General features: G+C 43.4%; 2 protein-coding genes across 4 annotated transcripts in view; one reads left to right on the forward strand and one right to left on the reverse strand.

The window, feature by feature from the left end:
- Position 1: 1 nt before the first annotated feature.
- Positions 2-6,637, forward strand: MRPS12 (mitochondrial ribosomal protein S12). The gene is made up of 3 exons (XM_056541068.1): positions 2-101; positions 1,839-1,908; positions 6,046-6,637. Exons 2-3 carry the CDS (start codon positions 1,860-1,862, stop codon positions 6,423-6,425), a joined length of 429 nt encoding a protein of 142 aa, XP_056397043.1. The 5' UTR covers positions 2-101; positions 1,839-1,859; the 3' UTR covers positions 6,426-6,637.
- A 4,736-nt stretch (positions 6,638-11,373) lies between these two features.
- Positions 11,374-13,776, reverse strand: part of LOC130291793 (F-box only protein 27-like) — a 29,042-nt gene continuing 26,639 nt past the window's right edge. For all 3 annotated transcript variants that reach the window (XM_056541066.1, XM_056541064.1, XM_056541065.1), the window contains one exon: positions 11,374-11,601. In XM_056541066.1, the coding sequence (XP_056397041.1) occupies positions 11,446-11,601 (156 nt within the window). In that variant the 3' untranslated portion in view covers positions 11,374-11,445. The remainder of the gene's footprint in view (positions 11,602-13,776) is intronic.

The following is a 13,776-nucleotide window of genomic DNA, read 5'->3' on the forward strand; positions in this document are numbered from 1 at the left end:
TGGAACTGACCAATCAAGGCTAGGCGTGAGGTTACCGTGTCTACGCATGACCCGGAAGTGACCGCACATGTTGCTGTGTGTATGAGCCGGGGCTGCTCAAGGTGAGTGAGGTCCAGATGTGGGCAGTGCTGGGACTTGTGGTTACACAGCTCACTTAGGTGCATATTTATATAGAAAATAACATTCACATCAAAGAGATGCAACAATTTTTAAAGCAAACAACAACTGCACAAGCAGTGTGTCCCCAGCTGTTGCAAAACTACAACTCCCAGCATGCCCGGACAGCCGAAGGCTGTCCGGGCATGCTGGGAGTTGTAGTTTTGCAACAGCTGGGAACACACATTGGGAAAATACAGACATAGGGGGTCATGGGACCCTCATACTCATCCTGAAGCTCTTAAGGGCCCTTCTTGTAGAGAGCCATGTTAAAGGGGTAACAATTGGAAAACAATTTTTAAATCATCTGGTGCCAGAAAGTTAAACAGATTTGTAAATTACTTCTATTAAAAAATCTTAATCCTTCCAGTACCTGTTATGATCCACAGGAAGTTCTTTTCTTTTTGAATTTCCTTTATGCCTGACCACAGTGCTCTCTGCTGACACCTCTGTCCATGTCAGGAATTGTCCAGAGCAGGAGAGGTTTTCTATGGGGATTTGCTCCTACTCTGGATAGTTCCTAAAATGGACAGAGGTGTCAGCAGAGAGCAGAAAGGAAATTAAAAAAGAAAAGAACTTCCTGTGGATCATACAGCAACTGATAAGTACTGGAAGGATTAAGATTTTTTTTTTTTTTTTTTTTTTAAATAGAAGTAATTTACAAATCTGTTTAACTTTCTGGCACCAGTTGATTTAAAAGAAAATGTTTTCCAGTGAAGTACCCTTTTTAAAGAGGCACTCGGTATACACCTCTCCTGAGGCTATGTTCACATGTTGCATTTCATGCTGCGTTTTTTTATTTTAGTTTTTTCAATTCTGCTGTGACTTTCCCAAAATGGTGGCAAAAAAAAAGCTATTGTATCGCGTTTGTGTAAATCACGGTCATTGGAGAAATGCAACAGCCAAAATGCTGTAAAAAAATGTATTTGAGAAAATGCTGTAAATCATAAAAATTGTAATTATAGGTCAAATGATTGCACTTAGAGTAAAAAAAATAAAAATAATAAAAAAAATATGCATATAATGTGAACTGACCTCAACCCCCGTATGACTCTAATCAGTTAATCTGGGTAAACACCAGCAGCCTAATTAGATGACTTGGTGCAGTGATCAAACGCCTGATCCTCAGCCAGAGAATTCATAGCAAATGAAAACATATCCCTTATTCTAAGGATAAGGGATACGTACAGAACGTAATGGGGGTCCGACTGCTGGCTTCAGTACGGCGTCCACGGCTCTTTAACAAAATAGTGCGTTTCCACCATCGGATGACGTGGTGGGTGACATGCCCCCTCAATACATCTCTATGGAAAACTGTAGACTGCGGAATACTCCGGCAATCCCATAGAGATGTACTGAGGGGGGCATGTTGTCTTTCAGTGGTCAGACATGCCCTCTTGCCACTGTCTGCCGGGGCCCTGTACGGCCGATCGCGGGTTGACGCAGAGGAGCAGCCTCGCAGCGACAGAACTGTTTCCTGCTATCCATGCGCACTTCCTCGGGCTGCTTCAGCAGCCTGAGGAAGTGCGCTTGGAGTGCAGGAAACAGTTCTGTCGCTTTGAGGCTGCTCCTCTGCGTCTACCCGCTCTGCTACTTTTATGAAAACAGGATAAAGACTTGGGTGAGTGCATCTCATTTCCTTTCTTGAAGATTTTACTTAAATAAGTTTGTCTCTCTTGCAGGTGATGTCTGTCTGACCTAAGATGTCCCTTATAGGAATCCGGAGCCTTGTCTCCTTGCCTTGGAGATGGGGTAAGTTCATTTTCCACTCCTAACGTTGCCTGCTTTGGTAATAAAGTGCTTGACAGATCCCAGGTCACCAACTGAGAATTCTGTCCTGGCGCCTAGGTTTTTGTCATCCCTTTCTGATATGGGTTTAAAGTGTACTCCACTGGAAAACACACACATATATATATATATATATATATATATATATATATATATATATATATATATATATATATATATATATATATAATTTTTTTTTTTTTTTTATTTTTTTTTTTTTTATCAACCGATGCCAGAAAGTTAAGCAGATTTGTAAATTACTTCTATTAAAAAAATCTTAATCCTTCCAGTACTTTTCAGCTGCTGTATACTACAGAGGAAGTGCTTCTCTTTTTGAACTTTCTTTCTGTCTGACCACAAGTGCCCTCTGCTGACACCTCTGTCCATGTCAGGAACTGTCCAGAGCAGGAGAGGCTTGCTAGGGGGATTTACTCCTACTCTGGACAGTTCCTAAAATGGACAGAGGTGTCAGCAGAGAGCACTGTGGTCAAACTGTAGAACTACACAACTGTCTCATACAGCATCTGATAAGTACTGGAAGGATTAAAATTTTGTAATAGAAGTAATTTATTAATCTGTTTAACTTTTTGGAACCAGTTGAGAAAAATAGTTTTCCATTGGAGTACCCCTTAATGTCCATACAGACGTTAAGGGCCCATTCACACTGCGTATATTCCAAGCGGAACTACACTATGGGAAAATATGGTGCAGCAATATCCCATTGTTCTTGGCTTAATATGCCGGTGTTCAGACCGCACATTAATGTCGTTTGCCAGCTCTTTCTGCAGAGGCTGGAATGGGGATCCGCCCTGTGCACAGTGCAGTAGAATCCCATTGAAAACAATGGGACTCTGCTACAACAGAAATTCCGCTGGATTCCACCTGGAAATTCCGCCATGTGAACACGACATAAGACATTAGTGACATATCCTATCTATAAACCATCAGTGTCTGAGATAAAACATGTGAAGTACAGTCATGGTCATAAATGTTGGCACCCCTGAAATTTTTCAAGATAATGAAGTATTTCTCACAGAAAAGGATTGCAGTAACATGATTTGCTATACACATGTTTATTCCCTTTGTGTGTATTGGAACTAAACCAAAAAAGGGAGGAAAAAAAGCTAATTGTACATAAATGTCACCAAACTCCAAAAATGGTCTGGACAAAATTATTGGCACCCTTAACTTAATATTTGGTTGCACAACCTTTGGAAAAAATTATTGAAATCAGTTGCTTCCTATAACCATCAATAAGCTTCTTACACCTCTCAGCCGGAATGTTGGACCACTCTTCCTTTACAAACTGCTCCAGGTCTCTCTTATTGGAAGGCGCCTTTTCCCAACAGTAATTATAAGATCTCTCCACAGGTGTTCAATGGGATTTAGATCTAGACTCATTGCTGCCACTTCAGAACTCTCCAGCGCTTTGTTGTCATCCATTTCTGGGGGCTTTTTGACGTATGTTTGGGGTCATTGTCCATCCGGACTATCCTGTGTTGACACCTTTCATCAATTTTTCTCTTCCGTCCACGCCCAGGGAGATTAGCTACAGTGCCATGGGTTGCAAACTTCTTGATAATGTTGCGCACTGTGGACAAAGGCAAATCTAGATCTCCGGAGATGGTCTTGTAACCTTGAGATTGTTGATATTTTCCCACAATTTTGGTTCTCAAGTCCTCAGACAGTTCTCTTCCCCTCTCTCTGTTGTCCATGCTCAGTGTAGCACACACAGACACACAATGCAAAGACTAAGTGAACTTCTCTTCTTTTTACCTGCTTTCAGGTGTGATTTTTATATTGCCCACACCTGTTACTTGCCCCAGGTGAGTATAAAGCAGCATCACATGCTTGAAACAATCTTATTTATCCACAATTTTGAAAGGGCGCCAATAATATTGTCCAGCTAATTTTTGGAGTTTGGTGACATTATGTCCAATTTGCTTTTTTTCCTCCTTTTTTGGTTTAGTTCCAATACACACAAAGGGAATAAACATGTGTATAGCCAAACATGTTACTGCAATCCTTTTCTGTGAGAAATACTTCATTTTCTAGAAAGATGTCAGGGGTGCCAACATTTACGCCCATGACTGTATACAAAAAAAGAAGGTTGCAGCAACACTCTTGGTCAAAAAATTGAGGCTCTTAGCGCACTTTTTGATCAAAACGTCTCACCCATCCACCAGGCAGAGGTGGCCTCTTGTCAGATGGGACCCTAACATGCTTAACCCACTCACCTCTGGTGGGTGACATGCAGGATCCACTATCAATTTAAAAACCTCATGTGAAACAGGGAGGGGTGCATGGCTAGAGAGGGTCTGTGCTAAAAAAATAAAAAGTGCATTAAAAGCCTCCATTTTATGACCAAGTGTGCTGCTGCAAACTTCTTTTTTTTGTATACTTTGTATTTGCCACAGCAGCGTGCACCCTTGTATTAGGTAGTAGTGCTGGCTATTTTTCGTTTTTGTGTTTTTGCTAAACATGTGACGTACACTGCTCCAAAAAATTAAGGGAACACTTAAACAACACAATGTAACTCCAAGTCAATGACACTTCTGTGAAATCACACTGTCCACTCAGGAAGCAACACTGACTGACAATCAATTTCACATGCTGTTGTGCAAATGGAACAGACAACAGGTGGAAATTATAGGCAATTAGCAAGAAACCCCCAATAAAGGAGTGGTTCTGCAGGTGGTGACCACAGACCACTTCTCAGTTCCTATGCTTCCTGGCTGATGTTTTGGTCACTTTTGAATGCTGGCGGTGCTTTCACTCTAGAGGTAGCATGAGACTGAGTCTACAACCCACACAAGTGGCTCAGATAGTGCAGCTCATCCAGGATGGCACATCAATGCGAGCTGTGGCAAGAAGGTTTGCTGTGTCTGTCAGCGTAGTGTCCAGAGCAGGGAGGCGCTACCAGGAGACAGGCCAGTACATCAGGAGATGTGGAGGAGGCCGTAGGAGGGCATCAACTCAGCAGCAGGACCACTACCTCCGCCTTTGTGCAAGGAGGAGCAGGAGGAGCACTGCCAGAGCCCTGCAAAATGACCTCCAGCAGGCCACAAATGTGCATGTGTCCACTCAAACGGTAAGGAACGGACTCCATGAGGGTGGTATGAGGGCCCGACATCCACAGGTGGGGGATGTGCTTACAGCCCAACACCATGAAGGACATTTAGCATTTGCCAGAGAACACCAAAATTGGCAAATTTGCCACTGGCGCCCTGTGCTCTTCACAGATGAAAGCAGGTTCACACTCAGCACGTGATAGTCTGGAGACGCTGTGGAGAACGTTCTGCTGGCTGCAACATCCTCCAGCATGACTGGTTTGGCAGTGGATCAATAATGGCATGGGGTGGCATTTCTATAGGGGGATGCATTCCATGTGCTTGCCAGGGGTAGCCTGACAGCCATTAGGTACCGAGATGAGATCCTCAGACCCCTTGTGAGACCATATGCTGGTGTGGTTGGCCCTGGGTTCCTCCTAATGCAAGACAATGCTAGACCTCATGTGGCTGGAGAGTGTCGGCAGTTCCTACAAGAGGAAGGCATTGATGCTATGGACTGGTCCGCCCATTCACCAGACCTGAATCCAATTGAGCACATCTGGGACATCATGTCTCGCTCCATCCACCAACGCCACGTTGCACCACAGACTGTCCAGGAGTTGGTGGATGCTTTAGTCCAGGTCTGGGAGGACATCCCTCAGGAGACCATCCCCCACCTCATCAGGAGCCTACCCAGGTGTTGTAGGGAGGTCATACGGGCACGTGGAGGCCACACACACTACGGAGCCTCATTGTGACTTGTTTTAAGGACATTACATAAAGTTGGATCAGCCTGTAGTGGGGTTTTCCACTGTGATTTTGAGTGTGACTCCATATCCAGACCTCCATGGGTTGATACATTTGATTTCCATTGATCATTTTTGTGTGATTTTGTTGTCAGCGCATTCAACTATGTAAAGACGAAAGTATTTCATACGATTAGTTCATTTATTCAGATCTCGGATGTGTTATCTTAGTGTTCCCTTTATTTTTTTTTGAGCAGTGTAAGTTTTTAGTAGATTTACTGCCTGTCCCCATTCTCTTTCTTTAGGTTCTTCACTTTTCCGGACCGCCGCCGCTCCGCTGGTGGACTCCCGTAGCATGGCTACATTGAATCAGATGCACAGAGCTGGCCGACCCAAGAAAGATCTATCCAAACCAGGACCTCTGGGTGGCAACCCTCAGCTTAAGGGTGTTGTTTTGAAGACCATGATCCGAAAACCTAAAAAGCCTAATTCTGCCAACCGCAAGTGTGCCCGGATACGGCTCAGCAACGGCAAGGAGGTGGTGTGCTTTATACCAGGAGAAGGACACAATCTGCAGGAGCACAATATCGTCCTGGTGGAGGGGGGCCGCACACAGGATCTACCTGGGGTCAAACTAAAAGTAGTGCGGGGAAAGTATGACTGTGCCCATGTGAGGAAGAAGTGATGCTAGCTCCATGCGGGGAGGTTATTATGGCTTCTGTGCCCCAATAGAGCCAGCATTGGACTGTACATTGTGAAGGCTGCCAGGGGATGCAAGGGTTAATATTCAGAAGTACAAAAAGACTTCTTCACATCATTGTTCCAAGGGATCAAAGATGATTATTACTATTCTTTTTTTGTCTCATATTTACCATTAAAAAGCTAACTGTTTCTTTGTTCATTGATCTGGAACCTGGAATTTAGTTATTCTAAAATATTGTATACGTTGTGCAGAAAGCTCCCCCTTGTGGTGGCTGCAGGTAGCCAAAAATTCTTTTAATTATACGGTATACATGGAGGAGATTGGAGATTTGTATGAGAAAAAGAGCTTACACAAGTAGAGCTGATCCATCTATTCACTTAATCCTGTAAAAGTTGTTCCAATTCTCTGTAGAATTCTGGAATGAGTCTCTAGACAGTGTTTTCCAACCTTGGTGCCTCCAGCTGTTGCAAAACTACAACTCCCAGCATGCCCGGACAGCCTTCGGCTGTCCGGGCATGCTGGGAGTTGTAGTTTTGCAACAGCTGGAGGCACCAAGGTTGGAAACACTAATAAATGCAAGGTTATATGTAGAGATGAGCGAACTTACAGTAAATTCGATTCGTCACGAACTTCTCGGCTCGGCAGTTGATGACTTATCCTGCATGAATTAGTTCAGCTTTCAGGTGCTCCGGTGGGCTGGAAAAGGTGGATACAGTCCTAGGAAAGAGTCTCCTAGGACTGTATCCACCTTTTCCAGCCCACCAGAGCACCGGAAAACTGAACTAATTCATGCAGGATAAGTCATCAACTACCGAGCCGAGAAGTGTGTGACTAATTGTGTTTAACCCCTTAAGGACGCAGGAGTTTTACATTTTTTTTTTTTTTCACTTTCGTTTTTTCCTCCTTGCTTTCTAATAAAGAATAAGGGATAAGATGTCAGATCGCGGGGGCCCCGGGATCTCTGCTGCAGCACCCAGCTTTTATTACTGCACAGAGCAAACTTCCTCTGTGCACAATGACAGGCGATACAGGGGCCGGAGCATTGTGACGTCATGGCTCTGCCCCCTCATGACGTCACGGCCCGCCCCCTCAATATAAGTCTGAGAGGGGGCGTGTCGGCTGTCACACCCCCTCCCATAGACTTGTATTGAGGGGGCGGGCCGTGATGTAACAAGGGGCGGAGCCATGACGCCACGATGCTCCGGCCCTTGTATCGCCCGTCATTGTGCACAGAGGAAGTTTGCACTGTGCAGTAATGACAGCGGGGTGCTGCAGTGGGACCCCGCAATCTGACATCTTACCCCTTATCCTTTAGATAGGGGATAAGATGTCCTGGAGCGGAGTACCTCATTAACGCTTTTCATTTTCCAACTACAGCCCCTTTTTTTTTTTTTTTTTTTTTTTTTTTTGAACCACCAATTGTACTTCGCAATGACAGCACTCAAAGAAATAATAATTGTAGTGTGAAATTTAGAAGAAAAAAAAAAAACACATTTAGTAACTTTTGGGGGCTACCGTTTTTGTTTTCAATCTTTTTATTGAGATTTTTTCAGAATAACAGTAAATTAACAGCATAACAGAACCTGATCCAGGGTGCAAAGTAAGTGCAGAGAGGTCATACAAAGGAGGTAGTGTGGTAATGTTATACAGGGGCTTCCGTTTTTACACAATGTGCTCTTTGGTAAAAATAACATAATGGCCCTGATTAACTATTGTAAACCCGACATGTTTTGTCGGGTTGTGCGCCAGTTTCTGGTGCATTGCACCAGAAATTTTGTCTGCCAGAATTTGCGCTAAAATTTAAAAAAAAAAACAACTAAGGGTGCATTCACACCAAGTTTTTGCAATACAGTAGCCCTAGCAGGTTTTTGATAAAAAAAACGGATTCCTCAAAACCGGACTAAACTGTATCAAAAACGTGTGTACAAATTTGAACCTGTACATGGTTTGAAAAATGTCTGCTTGCATCCGTATAAGTTTTTAACTTTTCACTCCATTATGAATAAAGTTTCACTTGTTTGATTGAAATTCCAAGAGAAAAACTGTGCAAAGTCAAAAACCAGATCAAACCGTACATACGCACATACGGTTCCCACTGACTCCCATGTTAAAAAAAAAAAACCTATACAGTTTTTCACCCGGATCCTAAAACCGTGGTAGGCTAGGGTTTTGGGTACAGGGGAAAAAAACCGGACAAAACCGTGCAAAACGGACACAACCGGATGCATCGTTTGGCATACGGTTTTCAATGGAGAGTCAGCTGTTGCAGAACTACAACTCCCAGCATACCCAGACAGCCTTTAGCTGTCCAGACATGCTGGAGTTGTAGTTTTGATTGTGGGGAGTCTGACAGCTGGGACCCCTCTATATCCAGAACGGGACCTGGCACACGCTCTATTCATTTATGGGAGTGCAGAAAAGTACAGCACTTGGGCATCATCTGCGCTCCCATAGGAATGAATAGAGCGCATGCCATCTACATGTAGACGGCACATGCTCCTCAGTGAGAGAGCCGGGGTCCCGTCCTGGACATCGTGGGGGTCCCAGTGGTAGGATCCCCTGCGATCAGCTACTTATCCCCTATCCTGTTGATAAGAGATAAGTAAACTTTTTTGGAGTTTTCCTATAAGCTACCTTATAAGTTTACACAGGCTGGGTTCACTCTGCATCTTTGTTGCAATCCATTTTTTTTTTATTATTATGGTAAACAAATCTATTAATGCATTTTTTATTATTTTTTTCCATTACAAATTTATAAAATGTATATGTTAAAAAGGAAACAAAAACGCAATGTGAACCTACCCTAAGGCTATGTTCTTTAAAGGAGAACTCCAGTGGAAAAAGTTTTCAAATTAACTGGTGCAAGAAAGTTATACAGATTCGTAAAACACTTCTATTTAAAAATCTTAACCCTTACAGTACGTATCGTCTGCTGTATACTACAGATATACTACAGAAAAATTTGTGAATTTCTTTTATCTGACCACAGTGCTCTCTACTGACAACTCTGTCCGTGTCAGGAACTGTCCAGAGCAGGAGAGGTTTTCTATGGGGATATAATTCTAATCTGGACAGTTCCTGTCATGGAGAGAGGTGTCAGCAGAGAGCACTGTGGTCAGACAGAAAAGAAATTCACAAATTCCTCTGTAGTATACAGCAGCTGATAAGTACTGGAAGGATTAAGATTTTTTAAATAGAAGTCATTTACAAATCTGTTAAACTTTTAGGCACCAGTTGATTTGAAAACATTTGTTTTTTACTTGTTTCCACCGGAGCACCCCTTTTCAGGACTAAAATCTAAAATTTTGATTTGTTAAATTACAGGGACACTTAAAGGGGTACTCCGGTGGAAAACATTTATTTTAAATCAACTGGTGCCAAAAATTTAAACAGATTTGTAAATGACTTCTATTAAAAAAAATCTTTATCCTTCCAGCCGTATGCTACAGAGGAAGTTATTTTCTTTTTGAATTTCTTTTTTGTCTTGTCCACAGTGCTCTCTGCTGACACCTGAATCCCATATCAGGAACTGTCCAGAGCAGGAGAAAATCCTCATAGCAAACCTACGCTACTCTTGACAGTTCCTGACACGGACAGAGGTGTCAGCAGAGAGCACTGTGGACAACACAAAAAAGAAATTCAAAAAGTATAGAATTTCCTAGGTAGCATACAGCCGCTAATGAGTACTGGAAGGATTAAGATTTTTTTTTAATAGAAGTAATTTACAAATCTGTTTAACTTTCTGGCACTAGTTCACTTAAAAAAAGTTTTCCACCAGAGTACCCCTTTAAAGAGTACATTCACACCTGTGCATTTTGCTACAGATTTTCTGCTGCTGATTTTCCTACCCGTTGACTTCTAGGGGGTAAGGCTGTGTTCACACGGCAGAATTTCCAAATGGAATTCCAGTGCAGCAGAATCCCATTGATTTCAATAGGATTCTGCTGCACTGTGCATGCGGCGGAATTTTGGCAGCAGATGTTTCCGCCGCAGAAATCTCGCGGAGATTTAGAACCAGTTCAATGTTTCTGCGGATTCCGCTCGGAAATGCATTGCCATCTTTGAAAACAGCTCATTTCCAAGCGGTCCTAGTGCTGCCGAAAAACAAGCAAACGTGTGGAATGTCCACTGCCATGTGAATATGGCAGCAAAATACGTGAATGCATGTGAACGTACCCCTAAGCGATGGTTTATGAGCCCGCTGGACAGAACTTTTGGGGAGATTTATCAAAACCTGTCCAGAGGAAAAGTTGCTGAGTTGCCCATAGCAACCAATCAGATCGCTTCTTTCATTTTTAACAAGGCCTCTGCAAAATGAAAGAAGTGATCTGATTGGTTGCTATGGGCAATTGGGCAACTTTTCCTCTGCACAGGTTTTGATAAATCTCCCCCCCCCCCCCCCCTTTTGTGTTTTATAGGATACATTTGCGAATAAAGTGCAGGAATAAAGGATTACAAAATATATATATATATATATATATATATATATATATATATATATATATATATATATATATAAATGCATTTACACATTGGGGGAGATTTATCAAAATCAGTCCAGAGGAAAAGTTGCTGAGTTGCCCATAGTAACCAATCAGATCGCTTCTTTCATTTTTGCAGAGGCCTTTTCAGAAATGAAAGAAGCGATCTGATTGGTTGCTACAGGCAACTCGGCAACTTTTACTCTGGACGGGTTTTGATAAATCTCCCCCATTGCTCTTATATACACACAGGTCCTATAGGATCCTAGACATCCAGAGCATATGCTGTAGATACAGTGGGCTCCAGGTCCTGTGTTGGGGGTCTCATCTTCGACATATTGCAGTGGTGTCCAAACTGTGCCCCTCCAGAGGTTGCAAAACTACAACTCCCAGCATGCCCGGACAGCCAACGGCTGTCCGGGCATGCTGGGAGTTGTAGTTTTTGCAACATCTGGAGGGCCACAGTTTGGACACCACTGACCTATTTCACATAGAACAGACTTGTTTGTATCTAAGGGGTCTCATCTACATGGCTCCAGGTTGTCACACTTCACAATGACGGAGGAGTTCGTGATCCGAGCGCCGTACCATCCTTTCCAGAACTGCGTATCTTTACCTCTGTGAGTGAACTTTACGTATCGGACTCCGGGGCCATAGTGGCGGAATTCATGAGTGACCTGAGGAAGAAACAATCACAGCATATATCAGCCTTCACGTCTCTGACTAATCATTTTTATCATGGTTTTAGACAACACTTTTTTTTAAGTAACTAAAACTAAATAAAAACGAAATCTTGACAACTAAAATCTATCAACATTAGTCAACTGGCTAAAACTAGACTAGGGCTGGGTTCACATCAGCGTTTTTTTTTTATTTCGATTACTCATTACAATATAAAGGGGTACTCCACCGGAAAACTTTTTATTTTTTTATTTATTTATTTTTTAAATTAAAGGGGTTATCCACCATAAGGTGATTTAAGTACAGTGACCCCCCCGACCTACGATGGCCCCGACATACGATAATTTCAGCATACGATCACTCTCAGAGGCCATCGCATATTGAAGGCAGCGTCAACATACGATGCTTTTGTATGTTGGGGCCATCACATAAACGGCTATCCGGCAGCCCAGTCTGCTTCAGCTGCCACCGGATAGCCATTTACGGTGCCCCGTGTGGTCCGCTGATGATCACTTACCTGTCCTCGGGGCTCTGGTGCGTCCTCTTCAGGATCCCCTCCATCGTCGGCGCTCTCCATCGTCCTCATCACGTCGCTGCAGCTCCAGCAAGGCCTCTACTTCCCCGGCATCCTTGCTCTCCGTCACCATCATCACGTCGCTACGCACGCCGCTCCTATTGGATGACTGGACGGCGTGCGTAGCGACGTGATGATGGTGACGGAGAGCGAGGATGCCGGGGAAGCAGAGGCCTTGCTGGAGCGTCGGGGACACCCCGGGGATGCGGCGACAGCGATGGAAGGCGACCTCCGGAGCAGCGGGGACAGGTGAGTACAACTTCCTATACCAGTGGTCTTCAACCTGCGGACCTCCAGATGTTGCAAAACTACACTGTCCGGGCATGCTGGGTGTTGTAGTTTTGCAACATCTGGAGGTCCGCAGGTTGTAGACCACTGTCCTATACTTTAAATTGCACGAATCCCTCAACATGGGATGGTTTCAACAAACGATGGTCCGTTTGGAACCGATTACCATCGCATGTTGAGGGACCACTGTACGTACCTGGCAGACAGTAATGGACATGCTTAGGCAGGATCTGCGCTTGTCTTGGGGCTAAATGGCTGTGTTGTGAGATTACCATAATACTGTGGCTAGCTTTTTGTGAACTAGTATTTCCTGTTTGAGTTTTCTTTTTTGCCTACAAATCCCATAATTCCATGTTCCTCCCTCCCACACATCAGCCACCCCACCCAGAAACCTAAATAAGCTGAATCCATTCAAAAGACCTGTGGTTTTCAATCAGGGTGCCAGCTGTTGCATTAGTTGCAGATTGATCCCTTCACCCATTGAAGCAGACAGGCTCCCTGTCATTAGCTGACTAGTGATGTCAGGTCTCGGCCGCATTGCAACCTGGGAAAAATCTGAGACAACAGTCATTTTGTATGCTGGTAAAAATAAATATTGGGGTGAAAATCACATAAGAATTGTGAGAAAACCGTCACATACAGGTACAGACACTATATTATGAACTACACTAACATTACAGCCCCTGTAGCATAGTCAAATAAAAAAAAAAGCTGTGTGCAGGTTATTGCACCCAGATTTCATGACAGTTGCGCTTTAAGGTTAAAATGAGTTTTGTCCCCAAGGGGTTAAAGGAGAACTAGGGGATAAGTTAATTTTGGCTGGAGTTCTCCTTTAACACGGATTTCTAAGAAAATAAGATAAGAGGGAAGTTGCTTAATTAAACTTTGTCTGGTAATCCTATGAGCAACTTCCTTCTTTTTTCTCATTTTATTCCAAATCAGTGTTATTTTTGACCGCATTAGAATAGGGGATGTTCAGATGCTAGCGCTCCTTTCTTGTTTACAGTTATACGAGTATAATCCACAATACTAAATGTATTTACTTTGTAACTATCTTTCTCCCGAGTTACAGCTTGTATTCAGGTTCAGAGCTGCATTCACAAGTTTGCTGACTTCAGAGCTGAAATCTGTCAGTATTCTCTGTTGGTTCAATGTTTGCACACAAAAGGATTCAGAGGAGGGTCTTTGTTACACCAGGTACCGTACAGTTATCTGATGTAGGAACAACTACAAGCGCAGCAGCCGTTCTATACTGGGGAGGCATCCATAACACATGGCAGATGGGGCCAACAGGGGACGATGAGTACTA

This window comes from Hyla sarda, chromosome 9 (assembly GCF_029499605.1).
Source record: "Hyla sarda isolate aHylSar1 chromosome 9, aHylSar1.hap1, whole genome shotgun sequence".
Lineage (NCBI taxonomy): Eukaryota > Metazoa > Chordata > Amphibia > Anura > Hylidae > Hyla > Hyla sarda.